General features: G+C 35.0%; 1 protein-coding gene across 1 annotated transcript; it reads left to right on the forward strand.

The window, feature by feature from the left end:
- Nucleotides 1–5,654: 5,654 nt before the first annotated feature.
- On the forward strand, nucleotides 5,655–6,782 carry LOC114726152 (uncharacterized). The gene has a single exon (XM_028912718.1). It carries the CDS (start codon nucleotides 5,655–5,657, stop codon nucleotides 6,780–6,782), a length of 1,128 nt encoding a protein of 375 aa, XP_028768551.1.
- The last annotated feature ends 7,689 nt before the right edge of the window (nucleotides 6,783–14,471 follow it).

A 14,471-nucleotide genomic window follows, 5' to 3' on the forward strand; every position in this document is an offset into this window, starting at 1 on the left:
TTGGAAATTATCTAATTACATGATTAGAGTTGATTACAGACCTACTGTTTGATGAATTGCCTAAGAGAAATAGAAATATGATTTTAGGTTGCAAGGAAGGTGAAATCACAGATCCAAGGGAATTCACTTCATTGATATCTCTTTCAAACTCTTTTCTGCATCTTATTCTTCTCTCATTCCTTTTGAAAATCAGTTTTCATAAATAACAATTCATGACATAAACTAATTCCAGAAGCTACCTCCTTCTCTGTTTGTTTAATTTGTAACTTCTAATTAGTTTAATTTCAAAAGACATTAAGGCTCCTTGAGACTGACCTCTAGTTGACTCATCTCCTACCTAATTTGGAGTATTAAATTGGGAAAATTATTGTAGAGTCCCAAGCAAGAGATTTTATCACTCTAAGGTCCCTGGAAATGCTAAAATGAATCTGAGGTCCCAAGGAACTTAATTGTGAAAAATTCCAATTGTGCAATTACAAAATTACCCTCTTTCATTTGAAAGAAAACGCTAAAGAAAAATATGAGGGTTCTTTCATTCGCACAGCTCCGTCGCATCTCGCCTCTCTTCCTATCGCGTCTCACCTCTTTGACTGTGATATTCTGCTCTGCTCCTCACCTCTCTGACTCCGTCTCTACCTCACACCTATTGCTTCTCATTGTCACTACCAACTTTCTTGTTTTTCGCTTCTCATTCTGTGAAGTATAAAATGATGCTCTGTTTTTTGCTGGTTCATGCTCTGTTTCTGCTGAAAATAAATGAATATGACAGTGTTTTTTTTGTTATAATCCCTGTAATGCGATGGTTCAATGTGTTGTTAATGGATACATCGAAGGTTTTCAATCTAACTATATGACTTGTCAATGACAAGTGATTGTGACAGGTTGATATGAAGAATGACAAGTTCAAGTGGGAAGCATTTGTTCTGCTATATCCATCCAGAGAGACAATTTATTAATGATGTAGAAGATGAAATGCAATATGTTGGAGATGGTAGCATATATAGCGTTTTGTTTTTTCATTTGACAATATAATGATATCTAAATGTAAAGTTAAGTTAATGTGTATTGATATTATTTAATGGTTACAAAGTTTTTTTAATGCCATTTATGTGTATTGATTAGCATGAAATTCTTCATTAATATCCTTATCATGTCTAGAAATGATAAGGGTATTAATACTAAAAAAACGAATGCTAACTATGATGACATGATAGGTACATATCACAGTCTTCTCTGTCAGATCTATTGACAACCTCAACAGTGAGTGTTGACAACCATTCAGGGAGACAATTTATTAATGGTGTAGAAGATGAAATGCAATAGTTGAAGGTGGTGTGAGAACAAGAATGATAAAGAAAGGCACATCATATGAAGATTTTAAAACAATGGTAGCATCAATTATCAATTGTTCTGCTTAAATTATTATTGCAATGATCAAAGGTTGTCATTAACAACCCCATGACTTGTCCTCTTATGCAGGATGAAAGATTTGCTCAGAGATTCAAATGCATTGTCCATGTCTTCATCCAATGTGTTTAGTGAAGACTCACTATCATTGTCATGTGGTTCACAAATGATACCAACCCCAATTTCGAAAATGAATTAAAAAAAGTGGAAGGATTTTTTGAATGTATGTGACAATATTATTTTGTAAATGTCATTACACACCCCTCAAGTTCTTGATCATTATGTACAGATGCAACCAATATGCTTTTTTAAGTGGGTTGTGAATTTGGTGTAGTTAAATTGTATACATATATATAAAGTGATAAATTATATTTGGAAGTAATCTGATATAATATCATATTTCTATTTTGATGTACTTGTCAATAGATTGCCATAGACTTGTTGTCACATGCTGTTGAGGCTGTCATTGACAGTCTGAATTAAGTTACTGGTATAATATGACAATTTCATGTACTTGCAATGTTTCATGATTTCTTAACATATGATTTTAGTGTTAAAGCTATGATATGATATTATTTAGCTATAATTTAATGTTATTTGAAGGTTGTGCTATCCCACAGAGTTAGTTATTAGCAACACTGCCGAGGCTGTCAATAGATTCCCCTTGGGTTGTTAACACTTACTGTTGAGGTTATCAATGAATCTCTATAATAAAATTTTACTGTAATCAATTGGGATCACTTAAAACTGTTAATGACTTGAAAGAGCTTCTCATTTTATTGCTAAAGTTGCTATATATGATAATAGTGCTATTTGGATAGAGGTTGTGCTATCCCCCAAAGTCAGTTGTTAGTGACACTGCTGAGATTGTCAACAGATTGCTCTTGGGTTGTTAACACTCGCTATAATCAAATTGGATTCACTTAAAGCTATTGATGACTTGAAAGAGCTTCCCATTTTATTGTTAAAGTCATTATATATGATAATAATTCTATTTGATTAGAGGCTGTGTTATCCCACAGAGTCAGTTGTTAGCGACACTGTTGAAGTTGTCAACGACTTCTCCTCAGGTTGTCAACACTTGTTGTTAGGGTTGTTAATGCATTTCTGCAACAAAATTCTGTTATAATCTAATTGGATTCACTTAAAGTTGTTAATAACTTCAAGAACTTTCCATTTTATTGTTAGAGTGGTTATATATGATAATAATACTATTTGATCAGAGGCTGTGCTATCCCACAGAGTCAGTTGTTAGTGACACTGCAGAGGTTGTCAACAGATTCTTCTTGGGTTGTGAACACTCGTTATTGAGGTTGTTAATGAATTTCTGCAATAAAATTCTGCTATAATCAAATTGGATTCACTTAAAGCTATTGATGACTTGAAAGAGCTTCCCATTTTATTGTTAAAGTCATTATATATGATAATAATTCTATTTGATTAGAGGCTGTGTTATCCCACAGAGTCAGTTGTTAGCGACACTGTTGAAGTTGTCAACGACTTCTCCTCAGGTTGTCAACACTCACTGTTGAGGTTGTCAATAGATCTGACAGAGAAGACTGTGATATGTACCTATCATGTCATCATAGTTAGCATTCGTTTTTTTAGTATTAATACCCTTATCATTTCTAGACACGATAAGGATATTAATGAAGAATTTCATGCTAATCAATACACATAAATGGCATTAAAAAAACTTTGTAACCATTAAATAATATCAATACACATTAACTTAACTTTACATTTAGATGTCATTATATTGTCAAATGAAAAAACAAAACGCTATATATGCTACCATCTCCAACATATTGCATTTCATCTTCTACATCATTAATAAATTGTCTCCCTGGATGGATATAGCAGAACAAATGCTTCCCACTTGAACTTGCCATTTTTCATATCAACCTGTCACAATCACTTGTCATTGATAAGTCATATAGTTAGATTGACAACCTTCGATGTATCCATTAACAACACATTGAACCATCGCATTACAGGGATTATAACAAAAAAAACACTGTCATATTCATTTATTTTCAGCAGAAACAGAGCATGAACCAGCGAAAAACAGAGCATCATTTTATACTTCACAGAATGAGAAGCGAAAAACAAGAAAGTTGGTAGTGACAATGAGAAGCAATAGGTGTGAGGTAGAGACGGAGTCAGAGAGGCGAGGAGCAGAGCAGAATATCACAGTCAAAGAGGCGAGACGCGATAGGAAGAGAGGCGAGATGCGACGGAACTGTGCGAATGAAAGAACCCTCATATTTTTCTTCAGCGTTTTCTTTCAAATGAATGAGGGTAATTTTGTAATTGCACAATTGGAATTTTTCACAATTAAGTCCCTTGGGACCTCAGATTCATTTTAGCATTTCCAGGGACCTTAGAGTGATAAAATCTCTTGCTTGGGACTCTACAGTAATTTTCCCTATTAAATTTGACCTTTGAACAACAAGAGATCAAATTTTTGGCGCCGTTGCCCGCGAGCTTTGTCTCCTTGGTTTTTAGCTAGTTAGTTGTTTTTTTATTACAATGTTTTGGGTGTGTTTGCTTTCTAGTTTGATTTCATTTTACAGTAGTTTATTTTCTGTCATTGTTTCATTACTCCATCATTGTTTGGTTTCTGGAAAATATGAAAATCAAAACAAAGAATTTGCTACCTGCTGTGTTTCCAAATTGAAAAAGGCTGCAATTTGAAGGTAATTCACTTATCTTCCATCTGTATTTTACTGACTGGACTCTACTCCTGAATTTGGATATTTGCTTGTTAAATCTGGACAATTGTCACTGCATTAGATGAACAACAATAGTGAGTTTTATCCACTGGATAGAGAGATTAATAGGATATTTAGGTGGATTAAAAAGGCTAAACAACAAGTAGCTACAAGTACCACACATTCAGAGCATTCTGCACAGTCAATCTCCACTGCATCTTCTAGTAGTGTACCTGATTCTCTTTCTGATTCTGAACCTGTTGAGGGTGAGTTTGTTGATAATCACTTTGTGATGGAGAACCAAGGTAATCAAGCTAATACAAGGAATAATGGGGTTGGTAATGTGAATCAAGGAAATAGGGTAAATAATGAAGAGGATCATGCTGAAAATGTTAATCATAATATACCTCAGAATCCTAATGATGATAATAGGAGCATAAAGGAAATTAATAATTCTACAATTAATTGTCCACCAAGAGGATTTTATGTTCAGGATATTAACTTTGAAATCAAAGGTGCTTTAATTAGTTCCTTACCAAAATTCTATGGACTTACAGGTGATGATCCCTATCAGTACTTGGATACTATGTATTCAGTCTGTTCAGCAATGAAACCACCTAGAGCAGCTCTTGAAGATGTTTTAAAGAGGGTTTTTCACTTTACATTGGAAGGAAATGCAAGGGAGTAGCTGCACACACTTCCTCAACATTTTTCAACTCTCACATGGGAGCAATTAAGGAAGTCTTTTCTGGACAAATACTTCCCTGCATCTAGAACCTCAAAATTGAAGAAAGAAATATATGATGTGACTCAAAGAGAGCAAGAAACTCTGTATGGGTACTGGACACATTTTTTGACCTTGATTAACCGTTGTCCTAACCATGAGTGCACTAAATCTAGCTTAGTGCAGTATTTCTATGAAGGGATGTTGTCCTCAACCAAAAGCATAATTGATGCAGCTGCTAATGGGTCCATTTTGGAGCTTACTCCTAAAAATACTTGGGAACTCTTAGAAATAATGGCCAACAATACTCAACAGCTTCATACAAGAGAAACACAAGGAGTCAAGGAGATGTCTTCTCATCATTCTCAAGACTTGTTTGCACAACTGCTGGCACTTACAGATAGAATGGATAAAAGAATGAAGAGATTGGAACAAGAGAGGTATTCAAAGCCTTACAATTCAGTGGGCACTTCCCAAGCATTAGTGGCCCCTTCATGTGATTTTTGTGCATCACCCATGCATACAAGCGAAAATTATCCCTCTTATATTGAAGAACTTTCTGCTGTTTATCAAGGAAGATTAGGATAATTTTCACAAAGAAATCTTTATTCTAATACCTATAATAAGGGATGGAGGGATCATCAAAATTTTAGGTAGAGAGAAGATCAGAAAAACCTCTAACAATGTAAAACAAGTTTCAGGAACACAGAGTGAATTCTAAACATACCAGAACTTTAGTACAGCATCAAGGTGCATCCTCCTCCAAAAATGACAATGGTATGGCTGAATTGATTCAATGTATGAAGGAAATGAAATCTGAGATAGCCAACAACAATTCTTTGACCAATTATAGGATGAGTGCATTGGACCAGAAGATTGAGCAGTGGGAAACTAAGTCTGCTAATCTGAATAATTTTGTCACTCAAATGTCTAATACACTTAACGATCTGCAAGCAAGAAGTGGAGGTTCTCTACCTTCAAATATAGTGATTAATCCAAAGTCATTGAATGCCATTTCTTTGAGGAGTGGAAGACAAGTTGGAAAACAAGTCAATTTTACTTTGGATGAGGATGATGAACAACTTAAAGAATATGATAATATGCAACAAAATGATAATTCTGTGGTGACCCCTCAAGTTCAATCTAAAAACAAATATGAGAAGAAATTATTGTCAACAAGGAAAAAAGAGAAAGAATCAATTTCCACACATGATGATGATGCAACCTGGGCTGTAAACTCTCAGCATTCTGGAATTAAGGAGTTACAGCAAGAAGTACCCAAAGCAGTCCCAACTCCTTCTGGTAAACAAAATGAGGAACTTCCAGAAATTCAAAAGCAATCAAGGAAGGGTAAGAGTGAGGTAAAGATTTTAGAGCTTTCTTTTCCTAAATCATTTCTTCTTAGTAGGAAATTGTCTAATGAACAAGTTGAGAAAGATGCTTTAAATCTATTTAGCAAGCTGGAAGTTAATGTACCCTTATTGGATTTCCTAAAAAGTATGCCTAAGTATGTGAGATTTTTGAAGGAGCTGTGTACTAACAAGAGGAAATGCAAACCTAATAAATTGGTTCAATTAGGCTCAAGTGTTTTAGCACTTTTTAAGCCACATTTACCAGTGAAGTGTTTTGATCCAGGATCATTTACAATTCCATGCACTATTGGTAAATTGAATATAGCTACTGCCCTCCTAGATTTGGGTGCTGCTATAAATGTTATGCCATTGTCTATCTATACATCTTTGGGTATTAATTCAATAAAAGACACTAGTATGATCATTCAGTTGGCCGATAGAAGCATTAGAAGACCTCATGGGCTATTGGAAGATATTCTGGTCAAGGTTAAGGACTTGATTTTTCCAACAGATTTCTATGTCTTGGATATGTCCCATGAATCAACCATTGAGGGACCATTGATCTTAGGGAGACCATTCCTTTGAACTGCCAACACAGTGATTAGTATGAAAGATGGTTGTATCACGATGGAAGTGGGTGATCACATGATCAGTTTTAATGTTTATGAAGCTATGAAACACCCATATGAAGATTACTCATTGTTGGGCGCAAGTGCCATTGATGCTTTCATAGAAGACTCTGTAGCTGAATGTGAACCTTCCCTTCTCAACATGAACGAGTATGGTCTCACCACATTTGATTTAGATTTGCCAGTAATGAATTCCTTCTTCTGCCCCAATGATATTTCTGTTTGTGATGATGAGGTGTGTAGTGTTGACTTTCATTCAGTTGATAGCTCACTTTCCACATTGCAAACATTTTCTTTTGATATTTCTTCTTTTGAACTCTCTTCTTTTGATGATGATTTTGTTTCTGAAATCTCTAATAATGGGTTTGGGAAAGGTATACTTTCTAACTTTGCAGAAGCTAAGAATATTGCAAAATCTGCATTTGATGGAGCCAGTACCAATATAGCAACGTTGGAAACATCAAGAATGCATATTGATGAAGAAAAAAAGGAGATTTGGTCATTGGACAAGCTTATGCTGAGGAACAAAAATTCCATATTCCACCAGCTCACTGTTTTAAGAAATTAAAGTTGCAATCTGATTCAATTTTGGATAATTTACATCAGAATTCTCCTTATGTTGCATTAACCAACGCTGTAGATAACTTTTATTCTTCATATCCTTTTCAAATGTTAAAGCATATTCATGAATTTTTGTCCACGTTTTCTGCAGAAGCTGAACAATGCAGGAGAGAACTTCAATCATTGCAGCAAGTTACTTGTAATCAAGATTAAGCTCAAAAAGTGTTCAGAAACAAAGAATCTGCACAAGAGTTCAATGCTAAATTTATGAAATTCTTACGTACTGTACATTATCATCTGGGTTGTTTACCCTCTGGTTGCTATTCTGACAGGACACAAAATCCAGAATCAAGTGAGGACTTGTAGTAGCATTTTGTTGGAGCTCTGGAGCTTAAGGAGTTGGTTCCTTCTATGGTGAAACCCCCTGAACTAGAACTTAAACCCCTACCCCCCCAATCTTAAATATGTATATCTTGCTGAAGATAATAAATTACCAGTGATTATAGCTACTTCACTCACTGTTACAGAGGAGGAACAATTAATTGCTGTTTTACAGAAACATAAAAAAGCAATAGGTTGGTCTATGGCAGACATACCTAGAATTAATCCTTCAATCTGTACTCACAGAATATTATTAAATGATGGGATGAAACCAATTAGACAACCTCAACGTAGGCTTAACTCCTTGATTTTAGATGTTGTTAAAAAAGAGGTTACTAAGCTCCTGAGTGCAGGCATCATATAGCCCATCTTGGATAGTGAATGGGTCAGCCCTGTACAAGTGGTCCCTAAGAAAAGTGGCATTACTGTTATTAAAAATGAAAAAAATGAATTGATACCAACTAGGATACAGAATGCGTGGCGTGTGTGCATTGACTACAGAATACTAAATGATGCAACACGAAAGGACCATTTTCCATTACCCTTTGTGGATCAAATGATTGAGAGATTATCTGGTAGAAATAATTATTGTTTTCTTGATGGATTTTCAGGATATTTCCAAATACCGATTGCACCAGAGGAACAAGATAAGACTACCTTTACTTATCCCTATGGAACTTTTGCTTATAGAAGAATGCCCTTTGGGCCATGTAATGCACCAGGAACATTTCAGAGGGCTATGGTGGCTATATTTAGTGAGTTCCTAGGTTCATCCATAGAGGTATTCATGGATGACTTTACAGTGTATGGGGATAATTTTTCTGCTTGTCTAGAGAGTCTTGATAAAGTCTTGGCCAAGTGCATAGAGAAAAATTTGATTTTGAATTTTGAAAAATGTCACTTTATAGTGAATCAAGGCATAATACTAGGTCATTTAGTTTCTAGAAGGGGCATTGAGGTAGATAAAGCAAAAATAGAAGTCATTTCATCTCTGCCTTATCCTAAGACTTTAAAGGAACTAAGATCTTTTCTTGGCCATTGTGGTTTTTACAGAAGGTTTATTAAAGATTTCAGCAAGATTGCTTCTCCTTTGTCTAAACTCATGCAAAAAGATGTTGATTTTCACTTTGATGAGGACTGCAAACATGCATTTGATACTATAAAAGCAATGCTTGTCTCACCACCGATACTCACTGCACCAGATTAGAATTCACCATTTGAGCTAGCTTGTGATGCATCTCATACAGCAGTAGGTGCAATGTTAGGTCAAAAAGAGGGTAAACTATCTAGGGTAATTGCATATGCATCCAAAACATTGGACAGTGCCCAAATTAATTATACTACAACTGAAAAAGAATTGTTTGCAATTGTCTTTGCTTTGGACAAGTTTAGACCTTATCTTCTTAATTCTCATGTTATTGTTTATACTGACCATGCGGCTGTGAAATTTCTTTTTAAGAAAACAGATAGCAAGCCAAGGTTATTGAGATCGATTCTATTGCTACAAGAATTTGATTTGGAAATTCGAGACAGGAGTGGTGCTGAAAAATTTGTTGCAGACCATTTGAGTAGGCTACCTGAAGATACAAAGGGAGTTTCTGATTCTTCCTTAATCTGTGATGATTTCCCTACTTCTGTGTTAATGGCTATGACTAAACATGAACCTTGGTATGCTAACATAGTGAATTACCTTGTTACAGATTTAATTCCACCTTCCTTTTCTTACTTTCAGGCCCAAAAATTAAAGAGTGAAGCCAAATACTATTGTAAGGATCCACCTATTCTTTGGAGGTTGTGTAATGACTAGATTATACGGAGATGTGTCCCTAATGAAGAAGTCACTGGAATTTTGGATGATTGTCACTCTTGGGCATGTGGTGGATATTTTAGTGCTAAAAAGACTTCTAGGAAGATTTTGGAAGCAAGGTTCTACTGGCCAACACTCTTTAAAGATGCCTACAATTATTGCAAAGTGTGTGATAAGTGCCAGCGTTTTAGTAGAAATAGTAGAAGACATGAGATGCCCCAAGTTCCAATGCTTTTCTGTGAAATATTTGATGTGTGGGGGATAGATTTTATGGGGCCATTCCCTCCATCTTTTGGTTATCATTATATACTATTAGGGAAAATTGCAAATAAAGACCCTCCAATTTATAAAATAGCTATTAGGGACCTTGAATTTGGAAAATAGCTTCAAAGGACCTGGTCCCAAATTGCAAATATGAAATGATGGTGGAATGTCCAAAATGCCCTTTGTTTTTTTCTCTTTCTTCCTCTCCAGATCATCTTCTTCCCGACCTTTCCTCCTCATTTTCCTCTCTCTCTTCGTTCTCTCTTTCCGCTCCAACTTTCCTTCCCTCTCCTCATTCCTTTCTCAGAGTATATAGAACTCACAATGTCCTTCGGTAGTCCTCTCCTTATTGTCAGCCCCCGTCACTTTCTTCTTATCTTGCTTAGCTGCTCTTTCGTCGACAATGAAGCCTCTTCCATCATTCTCTATGTTGCTGTGGAAGGAGAGGAGAGTGGGGAGTTTGAGAGAGAGTGACAGTCATTTGCAATGCTTGTAATGTTTGCTTGCAATGTGTGCGATGATTGCTTGGTGCTGAGACAACACCCAACAAATCTGGATTTTTATTCTTCATTTCTATTTTGATTTTCAACTTGTGTTCATAATTGAAAATAACAAGTTGACAAGTTCTGATACGCACTTCACGACAAGTTCAGTAATGCGAATAACAAGTTTAGTAAGGCAAATAACAACTTATGATAAGCAATTCATAGAAATTTGAGTTTCTGTGTTAAAATGACAGCATTTTCAGATTTCTTTAGCAGATGACAAGTTCTGATATACAATTCATGACAAGTTCAGTAAGGCGAATGACAACTTCTGATAAGCAATTCATAGAAATTTGAGTTTCTATGTTAAAATGATAAGTTCCCATTAGGTTTTCATACTTTTTTTGTTAAAATGACTGGATTTCCACATTGATTTATCAAATGACAAGTTCACAATAGAAAATGACAAATTTCCATAAGATTTTTATATATTTTCATACTTTTTTTGCTGGAATTACAGTTTGCACATTTCTGATAGCAATGACTTCTGATAAATACAAAATGACAAGTTCAGAATGAAAAATGGCAAGTTAAGTATAGCAAATGACAAGTTCCCATAATGTTTTCATACATTTTCATACTTTTTCTATTGGAATTATAATTTGCACATTTCTGATAGCACCCACTTTTGATAAACATGAAATGACAAGTTCATAATGGAAAATGACAAGTTAAGTATGGCAAATGACAAGTTCCCATAACGTTTTCATCTATTTTCATACTTTTTCTGCTGGGATTACAACTTGCACATTGCTTATAGCAATCACTTTTGATAAACAGTAAATGACAAGTCCACAATAGCGAATAATAAGTTAAGTATGTAAAATGAAAAGTTCCCATAACATTTCCATACAATTGTAAATTTCTCTGTTAAAATAACAATGTGCAGATTTCTGATAGCAAACACTTATGATAAACAGTAAATTACAAGTCCATAATAACGAATGACAAGTTAAGTATGTAAAATGACAAGTTCCCATCACGTTTTCATACAAATGTAAATTTCTCTGCTGAAATAACAATGTGCAGATTTCTGACAGCAACCACTTCTGATTAACATCTTTCATCATCAATTTCACCTCTCATTTCATCCTAATGTATAAAACTATAGCACCAGAACTCTTATAAGCCCCTCAAGAAGCATGCTCATATCAACACCAGTGGCAAACGCACTACGATGATTATATCCACTCACAAGTGCATCCTCAACCATGAAATCCCAAATGTAAATTGTCATATCATATGAACAAGAAACCATCAAATTCTACATATAAAGCAAAAACTTTATTCGTTTAGCACTGTATTTAGGGCTCGTTTGTTCCTCACATCTCACACCTTGATCAATTTATCCACCGAAATACAATCATCATACTTGATTTCCACAATTTAGAGCTTGTTTGCGATTATCAAAAGTGGGTGCTGTCAGAAATGTGTAAATTGTAATTCTAGCAGAAAAAGTATAAAAATGTATGAAAACGTTATGAGAACTTGTCATTTGTCATACTTAACTAGTTATTTTTCATTGTGAACTTGTCATTTCGTGTTTATCAGAAGTGATTGCTATCAGAAATGTACGAACTGTAATTCCAGCAAAAAAAGTATAAAAATCTTATGGAAACTTGTGATTTTCTATTATGAACCTGTCATTTGATAAATCAATGTGGAAATCCAGTCATTTTAATAGAAAAAGTATGAAAACCTAATGGGAACCTGTCATTTTAACACAGAAACTCAAATTTCTATGAATTGCTTATCAGAAGTTGCCATTCGCCTTACTAAACTTGCCATTCGCCTTACTAAACTTGACATGAATTGTGTATCAGAACTTGTCATCTGCTAAAGAAATCTAAAAATGCTATCATTTTAACACAGAAACTCAAATTTCTATGAATTGCTTATCAGAAGTTGTTATTTGCCTTGCTAAACTTGTTATTCTCATCATTGAACTTGTCATGAAGTGCGTATCAGAACTTGTCAACTTGTTATTTTCAACAACTTATCAAACTTGTTATTTTCAATTATGAACACAAGTTGAAAATCAAAATAGAAATGAAGAATAAAAATCCATATTTGTTGGGTGTTGTCTCAGCACCAAGCAATCATCGCACACATTGCAAGCAAACATTACAAGCATTGCAAATGACTGTCACTCTCTCTCAAACTCCCCACTCTCCTCTCCTTCCATAGCAACATAGAGAATGATGGAAGAGGCTTCATTGTCAACGAAAGAGCAGCTAAGCAAGATAAGAAGAAAGTGACGGGGGCTGACAATGAGGAGAGGACTACCGAAGGACATTGTGAGTTCCATATACTCTGAGAAAGGAGTGAGGAGAGGGAAGGAAAGTTGGAGCGGAAAGAGAGAACGAAGAGAGAGAGGAAAATAAGGAGGAAAGGTCGGGAAGAAGATGATCTGGAGAGGAAGAAAGAGAAAAAAATAAAGGGCATTTTGGACATTCCACCATCATTTCATATTTGCAATTTGGGACCAGGTCCTTTGAAGCTATTTTCCAAATTCAAGGTCCCTAATAGCTATTTTATAAATTGGATATTTGCAATTTCCCTATACTATTAGCTGTGGATTATGTTTCAAGATGGGTGGAGGCAATACCAACAAAAAGGATAATGTAGCCACTGTTGCCAAGTTCATTAAGTCTCATATATTTTCCAGATTTGGTATTCCTAGAGCTATGGTTAGTGACAGAGGTACACACTTTTGTAATAGGTTGTTGGATGGTCTTTTTGCTAAATATTGAGTAACTCACAAGATGTCCACAGCTTATTACCCTCAAATTAATGGCCAAACAAAATTTTCAAATAGGGAAATTAAACAGATTCTTGAAAAGATAGTGAGACCAACAAGGAGGGATTGGAGTGTTAAATTAGAAGAAGGTTTATGGGCATATAGGACAGCTTTCAAGACCCCAATTGGGATGTCTCCTTATAGGCTAGTATATGTAAAAGCATGCCACTTACTTGTAGAACTTGAACATAAAGCTTATTGGGCTGTAAAAATTTGCAATATAGACATGGAAGCTACTGTAATTGAAAGAAAAATGCAGATACAAGAGTTAGAAGAAATCAGACTTGAGGCATATGAGAATTCAAGGATGTATAAGGAAAAGACAAAGCTCATTCATGATAAAGACATCTTAAGGAAACATTTTAAGGAGGGTGATCATGTTCTCTTATTCAAGGCCAGATTCAAGTTTAAACAAGGGAAGCTCAATATAAGATGGGATGGTCTATATACAGTTACCAAAGTGCATGATTTTGGTATGTTGGAACTTCTGGATGAGCAAAATGGTTGCACATTGAAGGTCAATGGACATTTGCTTAAGCTCTATCATGAAAACTCCCAGCCACCTTGAATATCAAGTTGCCTCTTTTCTCTATTGTTTTCTTTTCATTTTTGTGTCTTGCTGGTGATATTTTATGCTTAAATGATTTGAGAATAAGTGTGGGGGGAAGAGGTCATTTCAGTAGTTTTTTTTTAAAAAAAAAAAAGTGTTTTACTTGTTTTCCTTTCTTTTCTTTTGTTGTTTTTACTCTAGATTTTTCATGTGCTCTAGACTGTATTGAGGACAATACTGAATTTAAGTGTGGGGGAAGGATAATATCTTGATGATTTTGAAATTCTTGGTTTTAGATTGTGTACTACTGATATGACTTAGCACTCATGTCCCTTGCTTTGAGTGTCTATGCATAATCCACTTTCTAGATCAGTTGTGCTGCACTAAATCTTTGCTACTCCAAAAATCTCTTTGGTTCTAAGCTTGATTTTCTGAAATCATATTGAAAACTTTCTGACTTGAACATTTAGAAATTTGGGAATTCATTGAAACCTAATTATTCTTGGGAAGATTCAGCATTTGAGGTTGAGAAATGTTGTATTAAGGTTAGAATTGATTTTATTCAGCTGTTACATTGGATTTGGGAAGAATAACCCATGTTGGAAGGTCTTGTTTGAGCCTAAATTCCTTTTATTATGAGTGCAATCTCCTTAGTACTAGGACCCTCTAGAACTTGACCTAGCTCTTAATTGAGGCCACATTTTTGCTTTGGGAAATTGCATATGAAAGAGGCATTC

Source organism: Neltuma alba, unplaced genomic scaffold (genome assembly GCF_004799145.2).
Source record: "Neltuma alba isolate B1F8T4 unplaced genomic scaffold, ASM479914v2 tig00012343_pilon, whole genome shotgun sequence".
Classification (NCBI taxonomy): Eukaryota; Viridiplantae; Streptophyta; class Magnoliopsida; order Fabales; family Fabaceae; genus Neltuma; species Neltuma alba.

Bases quoted from the DNA above. Each gene is read 5' to 3' on its own strand.
- LOC114726152 (XM_028912718.1), top strand. From the start codon at position 5,655: ATGAAATCTGAGATAGCCAACAACAATTCTTTGACCAATTATAGGATG.